Source organism: Uloborus diversus, chromosome 4, assembly GCF_026930045.1.
Source record: "Uloborus diversus isolate 005 chromosome 4, Udiv.v.3.1, whole genome shotgun sequence".
NCBI classification, from domain to species: Eukaryota; Metazoa; Arthropoda; class Arachnida; order Araneae; family Uloboridae; genus Uloborus; species Uloborus diversus.
In genome coordinates this window covers 42,167,543-42,182,102 of record NC_072734.1, presented here as the reverse complement: position 1 = coordinate 42,182,102, position 14,560 = coordinate 42,167,543, and the positions used below count along the sequence as shown (strand labels likewise).

Below are 14,560 nucleotides of genomic sequence, written 5' to 3'. Positions count from 1 at the left end.
TTGGTAGATGTTCTTCTTTAAAGCAAGAAGAACATCATCAGATTTAAAGCAAGAAAAAGTCTCCGCCCCCCGCACTATCACTTTTATTTACATATTTTTTTTCTCAAAACTATTTCAAAATGTAAAAAAAAAATAAGTGAATAACATAAAACAAAATGAATAGAAAACGTATTAAAAGTTGGCAAATGGTCTTCTTTAAAACAACACGAAGAACATCACCCCCCCCCCCCCAACATACGATTAACACTATACTAGTATCACGCCTCATCTGATGCTTTTTTTTTTCAGACCAAGTGTTTCTTTTTCAGTCCGAACTTCACAAAGTGTACTTGATTAATTCACTATTTGATATAAGGAAAGTTATGATTCATTTCATCCCTATCCCTGCACCAACCTTCAATTTTGGAGGGAGGACAGAAATAGTTTACCCCAAGATCATAGCAAAATAGTTGTGATTCCCCCGTGTTGTTTCAGTGTTTTTCCATTCTTTTTCCACTAAACTAAAAATAAATCTAAGTATCAGATCATATGTCTGTCCGCATAAAACTGTCTTTCTACAACATTAGGAGTGCAGCTGTTTTTTTCTTTTCTTTAATGCTAGTTTTCTTTATAATTTCAGTTGTAAAGGAGAGTAACGCAGCGAGATCTATTTATAAATATATTAAATGCAGCTATAGATCAATCAAATTTTGCTAGTTTGAGCATAACCTTAAATGTTCTTCAGCTTCATTCCAGATTCCTCCCCTCACTCTACCCTCCCACTTTCCGAAAGAAAAAAAAAAGCTGCAAATGAGTGGTTCTATTTATCTGTTAAAGTTTTTCTGAACCCCCCCCCCCCTAACTTATAAGCCTTAGACACTACTGATGTTGAATAGCCTGCGTCCCAGTTTATTATGATTATAACTTTTGCGTGCCAGCTTTTTTTTTTTTTTTTTTTTTGAATACAGTTTTGAAGAAAAAAAGATAAAAAGTGGTTTTGTGCGGAGGGGGGGGGGGGGTACCAATCTAAAAATTCATGTCAGCTCACTTCAAGCATAGTCATGATCAATCCTTATATATTATTTCTGCAGCCTGTTTTTTGTTCCTACACGAGATCCTCCTCAATTCTTGATTGATTTCTTTGATTTACATCTCATTTTAAAGCTTATCGTGCAGGCTAATGAAGAAAAAAATTTTTCTGTTAAAAAACCTGTTTTAGAGCACTTGACTGAGGTTTTCGGTTAAATTTATAAGTTTATTTTGCGCGCTGTCCTACAGAGCTGAATGGCTCGATCGGCAGAGCGTTCGAATGGTAGCCAGAAGAACGAGTGTTCAGGCCCGGCCTGGACGATCTGCATCGAAAAATTAGACAAATATCACGCATTAAATGAACACAGAAATACAATAAATAATACAAATAAGATAGATACGCTCCTTGTTGTTATGAAAACTTTGATGATACAACACATAGCTATATCGATTCTTAATTGCAGTATTTATCTTTTTTAGTGTTTAAAGCTTTGGCTCCGGTCAGAAAGCTAAAGCATAATGTAAGCGAAAATATAAGCATCAGATTTCATACTACAATGGAATAAGATAAATAAATACCTTTGTGCTGAACAGTAAAGTAAGACAAACAACGTTAGAAAAAGCACAAATTTGCCAATTACAGCAGACACGTGTTTCGGCGTTACAGGGAACGTATTTTTCAATGCAAAAAATAATGAGCATATGGATGAAAAGACATCCGACAAAAGCCACGAGCAGACAAGCATGCAGCACGATCAAAATACAACAATAAACAAAATTCAGAAAACAAAAACACAAAATGCAAAAAAGGCGGTAAACGTAAGGCCCGTTTAAACCACAAATAAGATAAATAAATACCTTTGTGCTGAACAGTAAAAAAAGCGTTCCCTGTAACACCGAAACACGTATCTGATGTAATTGGCAAATTTGTGCTTTTTCTAACGTTGTTTGTCTTACTTTACAATGGAATAGTTTTTTGTTCAGAAAAAAAATCTCTAACTGAAATTTAGATTCTTCTAATAACAGTTTATGACCCTTTGTGCAAATAAAAAAAAATTCTACCACAAATTGAAATTACGCTTTTCATTTAGTTTAACTATGAATATTTGTTAAAATACGAAGTAAAACATTAAAAGTACTAACAATTTGATGGGTAAAGTATCTTTTCTCTTTTTTTTTCTTCTTTCGGCAAAAAACAAATAGGTAGTCACATTTTTACTACGTCCGAAATGCTGCCCTATTATTTCTCTAGAATGTTTGTTTCAATTGCTACGCGAGATCTTCCTCATTTCTTAATCAAATTCCATGTTTTACAGATAATTTTAAAGCGTATCATACTGGCTAATGACAAAACGTACAGACGCATGTTTTTTTTTTCCCTTTGGCAAAAAGCGCTTTTTTTTGCTGTTTTTTTTATTACACATTGCTTCAATGAAGAGCATTCGAAAACGAAAGCACAAAATTTTGGTTGGAGTGTCGTGCTGTTAACCAGAATGGCGCCGGTTCGAATCCATGCCAATTAATATCTCTTTAATGTTTCTTTTTTTTCCGTCAGATGCTCACATATGCAGGACTGTATTTGCCACAACCCATTTCTTCACATGCACAATTACTGATTTTTCACGAGTCACTCAGTCACACTTTTAATTATATTTATGTTTGCATTGAAAATACGTACACCCAAAAGGTGAGCGATGATTGATGATCACAACGTTGGATTTACGAGGTTTTGTTGCTGATGTCTTCAAATTACATTTCTTTTGTGCTTTTACTTTTTTCCGTTTACTTTAATTCGTTAACTTTTTTCGATTTTTCTTCATAATGTTCTTTCTTTGAAATTTTTAAAGAGCGAAATGTTCATGAAACGATTCGAAGCACAGTGCGGAGTTCCGCACGGGTCTCCTAGTTACTACTTACTAGACCATCCCCAGTAAGAGATCCCCATATTTAATTAGTTAGAATCTGAAAAATGTCATTATTTCATAAGTCAAATTTTATTTAAAAATTCATAAAAGATCCCAACTTGAAACTTTGCACAAATAAAGATAAAATACACACAAATTTTTGAGAATTTAATAAAATTCATTATACGTTTTCTGAGAAATTTAAATTTAAAATATAAATTTAATTTGTTTTCAATGAAATTTTTCAGAAATTAGTCATGTTGCATATCTTATTAAACAACAACTAATGTACTTTAAAATGCTTTTTACCAAATCTTTCTATATACGAGGGTTATGTTTTTTTTTTTTTCAAGGTCCGATCGATCGCAAAGTGAAAATCAGAAAGTCAAACCGATGACGCTGCGTTGGTTACGCAGTCTCTCAAGTAAAATCGTGCAGAGCATCAGGTCGCTGTGGTTATTCTGGAGCACGCAGTGTACGAGGAAACATGCCTCAAACAATTGCCTCTCCCGCTAAGTGTGAAGTGCGTGTTTTAATTCAATTTCTGATTGCTGAAGGGCAATTCAGAACAAACATAGAGGAATGTTGTCATCAGGCATTGCGCTTCTGCACGACAATGCGCGTCCACACACTGCTGCTATAACCAAAAACCTCCTGCAGCAGTTTCACCTGGATAGTGTTTGATCATCGTCTATACAGCCCAGACTTGGCGCTATCCGATTACCAACTCTTTGGTCACATGAAACGCTGGCTAGGAAGACAACCGTTTGGCTTTCACGCCGAGCTACAGAGCAGCGTTCATAATTGGCTAAAAGCACAGGCGGCTGCCTTCTATGACGAGGGTATCTAAAAAATGGTATCACGCTACGACAAATGTCTTAACCGGAGCGGCGACTACGCCGAGAAGTAGTTGGAAGGTGTACGTACATATTCTAAATAAAAGAGTTTTCATTGTGTTTGTGGTCTTCATTTCGCAATCGATTAGGCCTTGAAAAAATAATAACCCTCGTATTTGGTGTTGAGTTATCGTCCATTTTATGTTTAAGCATCCATAAAAAATTAAAGCTTTTAATATAAAGCTAATTTTCTTTCCTGAGAAACAATACTTTTCCAATATTAATATCATTTTCTCTTGAACAGGAGGATGTGTTTACCTTTTATTAGCCCTTTGGTTTGAAATTTACGATAAACTTGACATTCTTTTGAGCTTTCTTTTCAAAATTCTTTGCCATTACAATTATGTAAATATTTGAAAATATCTTTGAATTCGTGGAACATATTTATGCTTTTCCTCCATGCAAATTTTCAAGGCAATATATAATTAATTTCTAAATATTATCTTGCCAAGTATGAAGCTAAATAGCGAAATGGCACAGAAAACCAATACTGCTGCCAACAAAGTGCCATTGTAATGTTAACAAGAAACTTTTTTGTCAAAATTTAGTACAGTTAATACAAAGATTTAAGAAAAAAAATCATAAAGCATTCCTGCAATTGATGGTTTGAATAAATTGTTCATCGAACAAAAAGGGTGAGGGGGTATCCAAAATTACACTCGAAATTAACTTTCCTAAAAGGGGAAATAAGCGATCAGGGAAATGGAAAAAATTTCTTCATGGTGCGCAAATTACTTGGTGTTTGATGATATTCAATTAGTTCATGATTTTGAAGCTAAATTTTTACATCAATAGATTGATTTCGGTTCTGTATCATGGAAAAATAAATGTACATCTAAAATATAAGTAGATATTTAATAAGTTAAATTGAAAATTTTTGAATTAAAACTATTTATTATTTTCAGCTGATACCGAAAATACTGGCATTTTCCTCAACAAATACCGATATTACGAAATTGCAAAATTGCTCGAAATACCGGTATACCGGTATTGCAATCTCTAGTTGAAATTATTTTTCAATGGAGATTATTTTCCTGAACATAAGTTAGGGGACCTAGGGTCCGTATAAAAAGTTAAATTTTGTATTTTTTGACTTCTTTTATAATTGCTTCAAACTTTCAATATCTTAACCCTGCATCTGATTTTGAACATTTTTGCAATTGTAAGTATGCATCTAAAGCTAACGATTGCGCAAATAGAGGTCTTACAGGTTAAAACGGAATACCCTGTATAATAGCCATATACACACTGATCGAGTAACGCTCCTGACGTCACCAACAATGTAACTCCCGCCATAGCATGATAATTTGTTAATATTTCTGTAATGCTTGTTTGACATGCAGGGAAATGCTTTATTTTGACAAGGCTGAACTGGATCCGGTAACTTAACTATTTTACTGGTAAGGCTCATTTTAGGAGACGAAGAAGTGGTCAACAGTTAGCGCTATCTACTGGAGTGTTAGTTTCATCCACAGGCGTTAAGGTTAAAATTTCAACTATCCAAGTATCACCAAACAGGCAATTGCTGTTCAAATGTTAAAGCAATTTTCTGCCGTCATATCTTCACGGGCGATTTTTTAATAACTCAAAATAAGCCTATTGAAGATTTTCGAAGAAAATTATTTCATGTGACATTTAATAAGAAATTAAGAATGGAATCGTTTCCAAAATTTTAAAAGTATTTTTTCTGAAAGAACATGCTTTAAAACATAGGATCTAATCATTTTTTGAATAATTTGTTTAAGTTTAATGTTTTTAAAAAAAATACTTAAATCGGTGCGCTTTCATTGTTTACATTTCTTGCCGATGACATCACAAATGATGAAATGCCCTTCTGTGTTGCCATTCACAGAGCAAAATATTTATTTCGCATCTTTACTCACGTGTTTTGGCAACGATATGGTTGATAGCAAGCGTAGAGCGCAATATTTAATTCGCTTCTTGATTATCATAACGTGGAAACGCGGTACAAAATGCGCCAAAGAGCATCATTTGTGACGTCACCAAGACCACGCCTTGTTTGCAAAATCGGACATTTAAAAAAATATAATTAAAAAATAACTGTTGGGAAAATGAAAAAATTTTCTGGGTCCATGTAATTTTTTTTTTTTTTTTGCTTATTCTATCAATTTCAGTGACTAAAAGTACTACTTTTGTCTGAAGGAAACAACGCCATTAAATTACACGAAAACTGACTATTTTCTTATTAGGTACGTGTTGGACTCTTGAGACAGTACGGGCTGGAAGATTTACTGTACGAACATGGAGTAGATGTTGCGTTTTGGGGACATAATCATTGTTACGAAAGATTATATCCAACGTTTGATGGCCAGGTAAGAACAGCAGTTTCAATAACCGTTTAGATATTTTGTATCTTAAGAAAAGTACTGCATTTTAAACTATGTTTTTCTATCATAGGTGTTCAATGGTAGTTTCCATAACCCATACAGAAATCCGAAAGCTCCTGTTCATATAACAAGTGGTGCAGCGGTAAGATATTTTTTGAATCACGTATTTCTAAATTATTTTTGCAGCTTATTTTGAAATAAGTATTCTGAAAAAGAATAAAACTCCATGAAGAAATCACAATGGGGTCGTTTCCAAAATTTTAAAAGTTTTTTTTTCGAAAAGAGCATGCTTAAAAACATAGAATCTGACCATTTTTTAAATAATTTCTTTAAGTTTAATGTTTTTAAAAAATTACTTAAATCGGTGTTCTTTCATCGTTTAACGCTTCTGCCGATGACATGCCAAATGATGAAATGCCATTCAGTGTTGCCATTCACGGTCCAAAATACTTAATTCGCATCTTTACTCACATGTATTGGCAACGATATGGTTGGTAGCAAGCGCAGAGCGCAATTTTAATTCGCTGCTTGATTATCATAAGAAATGTAGTTGAAAGATGCGGCAAAGTGTATCATTTGTGACATCATAAAGACCACGCCTTGTTTGAAAAATCGGACATTTAAAAAAATTAATTAAAAAAACTGTTGGGAAAATGAAAGTATTTTCTGGGTCCATGTTATTTTTTTTTTTTTTTTTGTTCATTCTATCCATTTCAGTGACTAAAAGTAGTAATTTTGACTGAAGGAAACCACCCCATTATTTGATGAACTTCTATGCGCGTCTAACCTAATGAAATGTATGAGGAGAATTTGACACAATAATTTTAAAGTCTGCCACAAAAAAATCGACGATTTTTATGTGAAAAAGAAACGACATTTCGGAGAAAAGTCATGACTAAGCAAATGACCGTCCGATATAAGGTAATAACCATAAAAAATCATAACTGCATCTTTCAAGTATATTTTAAAGTATGGCTCTGAATACCAGTTTTGATAGAAGTTCATCAGATTACCTTTGAGAAACTTTTGGTACTTTCCATTTTCGCTCTTGCTTTAAATAAACTGAGTACAAGGTAAATTGATAAATAGTCGCTACATTTATATAAAAGTCCATTTAACATGACAAAACATGATTTGCATATTAATTTAAATTGATGATCTGTCAGAATCCCTAAATACTTTTATCTTTCAATCAACTGGTTATTCATGGTTACATTTACCAATGCGATACTGACGTCATGTGTTAATATTTTTAAAAGCAACCGAAGCGGTGATGGATTTTCATGATGCATCAAGTCAACAGCTTCCCTGGCTTGTGATTCTGCGGCATGTAAAAGATCCCTTGAGTATTCGTTTTGCTCTGAATACTCTCGGTAAAATTTAATCCCTTGCGAAGTTTCGCATCGAAGAGAGGGTAAGTGCCTCAATCTGGTGGGAAAACTGGGTGTCAAAATTCTGTGGTTATGGCATCCGCCGATAGAGGTGCCACGTGAATAAATGAATGACAGCTATCGAAAAATTTACTTGGTCTGCAAATGGTGAGAAAACAGTACGCACATTCTTTAAAAAATTAAAAGAAAAAAACACTTCAAAAACTTGGTAAAAACATCAGAACATAATTTCGATATTTCTAAGACACGCCCACTATTAGAAGATCAGCTATTAAATAAGCTAAATTTTGGCGCTTTTTAAAAACATAAATATACAACGCGTTCCCGTTTAACCTGAACACCTTTATTTTCTTAACCTTTAGTCGTAGATACTTACTTCCAATTGCAAAAATGATGCAAATGAAATGCAGTGTCAAGATATTGGAAGTGTGAAGGGAAGGGTGCGGGTGGTAAAAGTGATTTAAAAGTACAAAATCTAACTTTTTGCGTGGCTCCAGGATCCTCTAAAGTTATATTTAGAAAAATCACAAGTATTTAAAAATAATTAAAAAAAATAATAATAATTTGAATTTTCTCATCTTGAATTCCAATTATGTTTTTCGCAATCACGAGTGTGTGTGTGTATGTAGGCATGTGTGTCTGTGTGTGTGTGAGGGGGGTGTTTGTGAGTAGGGGGTATGTGTATGTATGTGTAGGCATGTGTGTTTGTTTCTGCGTGCTGGCATAAGTGTGTGGGTAGTTGTGTATATGAATTTGTGTGGGGAGGGTACGTGTATGGGGGGGGGGGGTGTGTAGGCATGAATGTGTGGGTAGTTGTTTGTGTGTGTGTGTTTATGTATAAGTGTGTAGGTGTATGTGTGTGTGTGTTTGTGTGTGTGTGTGCGTGCGTGCGTGTGTGTGTAGTTGTGTATGTATGCGCATGTGTGTAGGACATAGATGCAGCCTGGAGACGGCTTTCGCTATAGGAGCAGCATCGTGAGGACCCGGTCGACGGTGATGCTGCTGAGGGTGGCGGTAGAAAATAAAATCAAAGGACATCAAAACAGTGAAGTGAGAACAATAAGCAATTGTGATTGCTCAAAAAAAAAAAAATGTCGTTAGTAAGACAAATAATAACCAGTTATGAAACAACATGTATTGTTACTTGTAATACTTTACATTCCTGGTTTTGAGGGGCCATAAAGCGACTTAATGTTTTTTTTTTCACTATGCAACTTCTAGGAGCTTTTATTGCGCGTTTTTGCGTATCAATGTGAAACGTTTGATTGGATTTTTCAATATCAGTGATAGATTTTTTTAATTCGATACTTAGATCATAATCCATGTTCTTCACGAAGTGCGATATATTCCCATCTCACATTCAGCATGATCCCTAACAATTTTGAACTTGAATATTTCCTAGAATTTTGATCGTTAAGTGCTTCTATTTTCCTTTTTTTTTTCTGATTTTCTTAAATATAACTTTTGGGATCTGGAAACCACATAAAGCGTTTTTGTTTTTTTTCCTCTAAATATTTTTTTCGCTTCAAACTTTTAATAGCTTAGCCCTGCATCTTATTTTGACCATTTTCGCAACTGGAAGTATATGTCTCTAGAATTAACTGTTGCGAAAATGGAGGTCTTGCAGGTTAAACGGGAACACGTAGTATATGAGTATCCATTTATATCCATTAAATGTGCGTTCATATCTTTTCAGGGTAATCAAGAAGGCACCAGCAACTTTCGGGGCGTTCGCCAAATATGGAGCGCATTCGGTAGCACGGAGAAGAGTTACACAAGAATGACGCCGCATAATAAAACGCATCTTTATATAGAACAAGTATCTGCGGAAGATGTAAGTGCTGCCTTGGTATTTACATTATTATGTCGGATCTAACCTGACACTATCTTCAATCATTTTCTTTTTAACTTCTCTCAGAAGGAAATAGTTCATTGGGTTTATTAGGTATGGATGAGAAATTTCATTGCTTGTGAATTACAGTAGAATCTCGTTGATTCGGTCTTCATTGATCCGGATCTCTGGAAGATCCAAACCAAATTGTATTTTTTAAATATATTTACACTGAAATCCTCGTATATATAATAGCGAATGATCGAGTAGCACTCCTGACGTCACCAACAATGAAACTCGCGCCACAACATGATAATTTGGTAATAGTTTTTGGTAATGTTTAACATGCAGGGAAAGGCTTTATTTTGACAAGGTTGAACTGGATCCGGTAACTTGATTGTTTTACTGGTGAAACAGTCCTTTCAGGAGAATAAAGAAACGAGAAAGTGGTCAAGAACGAACGTTATTAGAGGAGTTTATGGTTAATCTTCTGGAGTTAGAGTTAAACTTCGACTATCACTACAATCACCAATCAGGCAATGGCTGCGTTAAAATGTAGTAGCAATTTTCATCCCTCGTGTGGTGAAAAAATGGTTAAAATCGGTCCAGTAGTTTTGAAGTTTACCCCGCACATCCTTACACACAGAAGTAGCCATTTATGTATATAGATAAAAGTAAGGTTTCAAAGAAATTCTGGAAGGAAGTCTGTGGCGGGCCTGCGTCCAGGAGATCCCATAGCACCTACAGCCTTGAAATTTCGTACAAAATTACTTCGAGTCCCGGCACCTGGGAGTTTTTTTTTAACTCCAATTAGTGCTTTTGTAATTTTTTAAGCTCTAATTTCGCCTAAATTGCCTATTATTGCCTATTATGGGGTGAAAAATTAATTGCACGTATTAATATTATATATCGCTGTAAAGAATAGAATTTTTCACGTTCTACGCAATTTTATTGAATGCTCTAACTTAAATACGGCGGTAGTTATTTGCGTTTTTAGCTCGAACTTTTTTAGGCTTAGCTAAAATTTAGGCACTACCTTCTTCATTAAATCTATCAATAAAAAGTGAAGGAATGGTCTCACAGTTTTCTTTTTGACACCACTGGAAAGAGCGGCTTTTTTACTCCTGATCTAACTCGACCTATGGTCGAAAAACTTAGCTTCTATCTCCAAAGAAAAAAAAAGTTACAAGCAGTTTTAATCAAGTTCGAAAAATCTCATTTCCATTCAAATTATTGATGTTTTATTTGGCGTTGCCATAGTTACGTCTTTTCGATTCGTTTGTTTATTCTTTCTTATTCACAAATTTTAAGGGTTTCGATTTCAACGGAAAATCTTAAGCTCAACTCAATTCAAGCCTCGAGCTAAAAAGCAAAATATATTACTAGAGACCACGAACATGAAAGTGACTTTTCAGACGTACACAACTGCAGTTTTGCAATGTTCAAAAGCCTCTTAGCCCTTATCAGTCAGCAAGGTGCTTTTTGTTCCAAAGGGAGCTCATAATGCGTTTTTAATCTGTTTCTTTTTAATTGACGATTTAAATCTTTGCGAATCAAATAAGATTGCAAAGCAATCTTTGGGGGGTTGGTGAGCGGTAACGAGCAGGGTGCGGAGCCCCTTAGTTTTGTAAAAATTACTTCTTGGCTTATTTCCTCTGTCATTAATTATTTACAAAGTTGAAAATTACCAAACGTGCTTCTGAATTCTTTAAATGTGTGTTTTATCGTGTGAGGCTATCAATTTCCACTAAAATCTTCCTTCTTCTTCTGATTTAGAACACTATCGTTTTATTTCTGTTCCTCCAGAAGACACTGTTTAAAAAAAAAAAAAAAATTAAAAAAAAATGTGTTTTTTTTATATGTGCTTAGAGTTATTTTAAACTAACGGTTTCAAAATTAATCTTTCAAAGTTGATCAGAGTCTGAGAACGTTAAAAATTGAACAATTAATTATAGTAGTTCAACAAATATCATGGCGAACTCGAAGCGTCAGCCAGACACCACTTTTCCTGAAGAATTGTTAATGATAAAGACTAAGTCAAACAAATGTAAGTTCTATCAAGGACTAAGACTGTAAGTCAAACGCATGCAAATTCCGTTAAAGATTTAAAAGCTGTAAGTCAAACACATGAAAGTTCTACTAAGGATTAAAATACTGTAACTCAAACACATGCAAGTTCTGTTAAGGATTAAAATACTGTAACTCAAACACATGCAAGTTCTATTAAGGATTAAAATACTGTAACTGAAACACATGCAAGTTCTGTTAAGGATTAAAATACTGTAAGTCAAACACAGTTGTGATTGTTTGAAAATATCAATCATCGATTAATTTCATTATTTCATCATCATTCTAGTACAGATGTAAAATGTGGCTAAAGCTTCAGTGCACTAGCAATTTAAAATATGATACAAGGTTTTGTTTCAAATCTCATTAAGTGTTACTTAATTATGTGCAACTTTTGAGATAAATCCTATAGATATGTTATTAACTATATTCATTATTTATTCATTTAAATACGATATATTTTACTTTACATTTCAGGATGGTGGTATCATTGATAAGTTCTACATCATTAAAGAAAAACATGGATCATACCGAAAATTATTTCCAGAAAACGCACAGAAAAATAAAACAAGAAGGAAATTAAGGATCAGTAGGTTACTAGGATTGTGAAAAAAAAGGAAAAAGAAACTGTTATCCTTCGCCATATTCTTATTAAACGTGATAAGTGTTCAAAATATTGCCATACTTGAACATAGGTATGCAATCATGTGCATAGATTTCGGGGAACGGAAAAATCAGCAATCACAGAATCGGACATTCTCAGGAAGTAAGGTACTTACGATTTTTCGATTTGAATTGCCTTCTGATGCATTATAAATTTTTATGAAAATTTTTTTAGCATCATAATATTTTGTAAATAATTTGTATTCAACGAATGTTCTGATTTTGTAATCATGTTAGATGATGCAACTGTGAATTGAAAGTTACGTTACATTTCCCTGGCAAACTTCATTTCAAGATTTTTTTTAAATGTTTCATGACAAACATATTTTTCCTTTAGGTTTATATTTTGATAAATTCCTTGCAAAGAAAAATACTAAATATTTTCGGTTTTTGATTTTCATTTGGAAAATTCTTAAGCCGAAAACTTTGCATGGTCTCTGTCTTCCATTTTTGATACATTCTCGAATATTTTTGATATTATCTTTTTTTATTTCTAATGGAAAGGTACATGACAAATACAAGAAGAAAATAATAATAGAAATTTAAACAAAAGAATAAAAGTTGTTTGCTCACGCGCAGTCGCGTGAAACAATATATTTTAGTTTCAGATTTTCTGATGATTGCGATGCGCAGTACTATGTGGACTAAATCAGTAGTTCCATTGTTGCAAAGTAGGCTTTTGGGATTGGCAGATACCAATGTTACACATTGTAGAGCATTTTGCCATCAGGGGCATTGCCCAGAGCTCACCACGTGGAGATTGGTCTACGTTGTACCCCACATTTTTGAAAAAATTACTCCACAAACATTTTTGTAATTCAAAATGTAGCTTGATACAATTCTAAAAATGTTGCATGAAAAATAATTTTGTTCCTCTACCTGAAATTTAATGGATACCTAATAAGTTGGAATGAAGCAGAGAAAAGTGGTTACAGATTTTGAAACTTGTTTTGATATCATTGCAACTCCAGAATCGATTTAAAAATCTCAAACCTGCTTACAAATTATGTCATGTGAGCTTTGGTTTATCGAAATGCAAAATGGTGGAGAAAATGATAAATAAAGTAATGAAAGGACACATTTCATGACTTTTTGTCCCGAAGAAATTCATTGTTTTTAATTACATGTCTCAAAATGTGGTTTATTCTAGTTTTTAGAAATGGTAAAGAATTTTTATTTCACGAAGTAATTTTTCCTGTTTTTTTTTCAATATATATATATATATATATATATATATATATATATATATATATATATATATATATATATATATATATATATATATATATATATATATATATATATATATATATATATATATATATATAAATACTGCTTGATTTCACTAACTTGGGAAACATTGTTGTTGAACACATCCTACTGAAATAAGTTTCTGCCAACGTTTTATGGGCAATTTCACCCAACAATGCATTTTCCCAAGAATTTAAGAAAAAAATAAGTTTTTGGTTTTTGTTCGTTTAGGATCTTTAAATTACAGTTGAACACACAAGCCATTTATTTTGAAAGTAGGGCAAGTCTATTTTTGAAAAAAATGAAGATAACGGTAACTATCGATTAACTTAATATACTCTTTTTAGCTGTAATAAAAAGACAAAATCTCAACAATTGGGAGATCGGAGTTAAAAAAAGCACTTATTTTATAAAACTGATTACTGAAACGCCTTACCTTAAATATCTTCCAATAACAAAAAGTGGACTTGCCCCACTTTCAAAATAAACGGTTGTTTCACAAAACATTATTTGTCCGTATATCTCCAGTTGATTATTTTAAGTATTTAAGTGAATACAATACATATTTTTAAATAATTTTCTTAATTTGATTCATTTTTGGCTATGCAATTTTTCTATTTCCAACTCGTTAAACGATTGTTCTAATGTTGTTGAATGAAAAAAAAAAAAAAATTCATTTGATTTTAGAACTTAGTGCGGTACTTTGTTGTTGAACTGAACACACACTTTTGAAATTTGTTTCCCTTAACGCTTTGCGCCCTTTTCCACCTATCGAAACATTTATTCATTAAAAGAAAATAAATTTTCTCTTTGCTGTACTTAGAAACTGTACAATATGGACGGACATATTTCACAAAATTGTTATTTATCCGCATGTTTTCATTTAATATTAGTGCATTAGTGTGGCAGGTGACCTACAGCTCTACCTTTCTAGTTAAGACAGCCCGGTTATCACATCCAATCTGGTATATTGCTTATAATTCTACCTTAGCTCTGGCTTAGGGGCGGTAATTTTCTGCTAAACATTTGTTTTTCATGCATAGTTTGAAAAGAGCCATCCATTATACAATTAGATAACTAGAACAGAAGAATGCCTGCTACACTCATACCATTTGTTGATTATTTTAAATAAGCAGCATCTATTAAGGAATTGTTTTTCTCCTTTCCAAAAGTATTTTTCATAATGCTTCCTAGGTAAATA

The 14,560-nt window shown here is 33.3% G+C and overlaps 1 protein-coding gene across 1 annotated transcript in view; it reads left to right on the top strand.

Annotated features, from left to right (window-relative positions):
* Positions 1 to 12,054, top strand: part of LOC129220075 (acid phosphatase type 7-like) — a 94,681-nt gene extending 82,627 nt beyond the window's left edge. The window contains exons 9-12 of the mRNA XM_054854412.1: positions 6,019 to 6,141; positions 6,227 to 6,298; positions 9,244 to 9,381; positions 11,923 to 12,054. Coding sequence (XP_054710387.1) covers positions 6,019 to 6,141; positions 6,227 to 6,298; positions 9,244 to 9,381; positions 11,923 to 12,054 — 465 coding nt within the window. The remainder of the gene's footprint in view (positions 1 to 6,018; positions 6,142 to 6,226; positions 6,299 to 9,243; positions 9,382 to 11,922) is intronic.
* Positions 12,055 to 14,560: the final 2,506 nt, after the last annotated feature.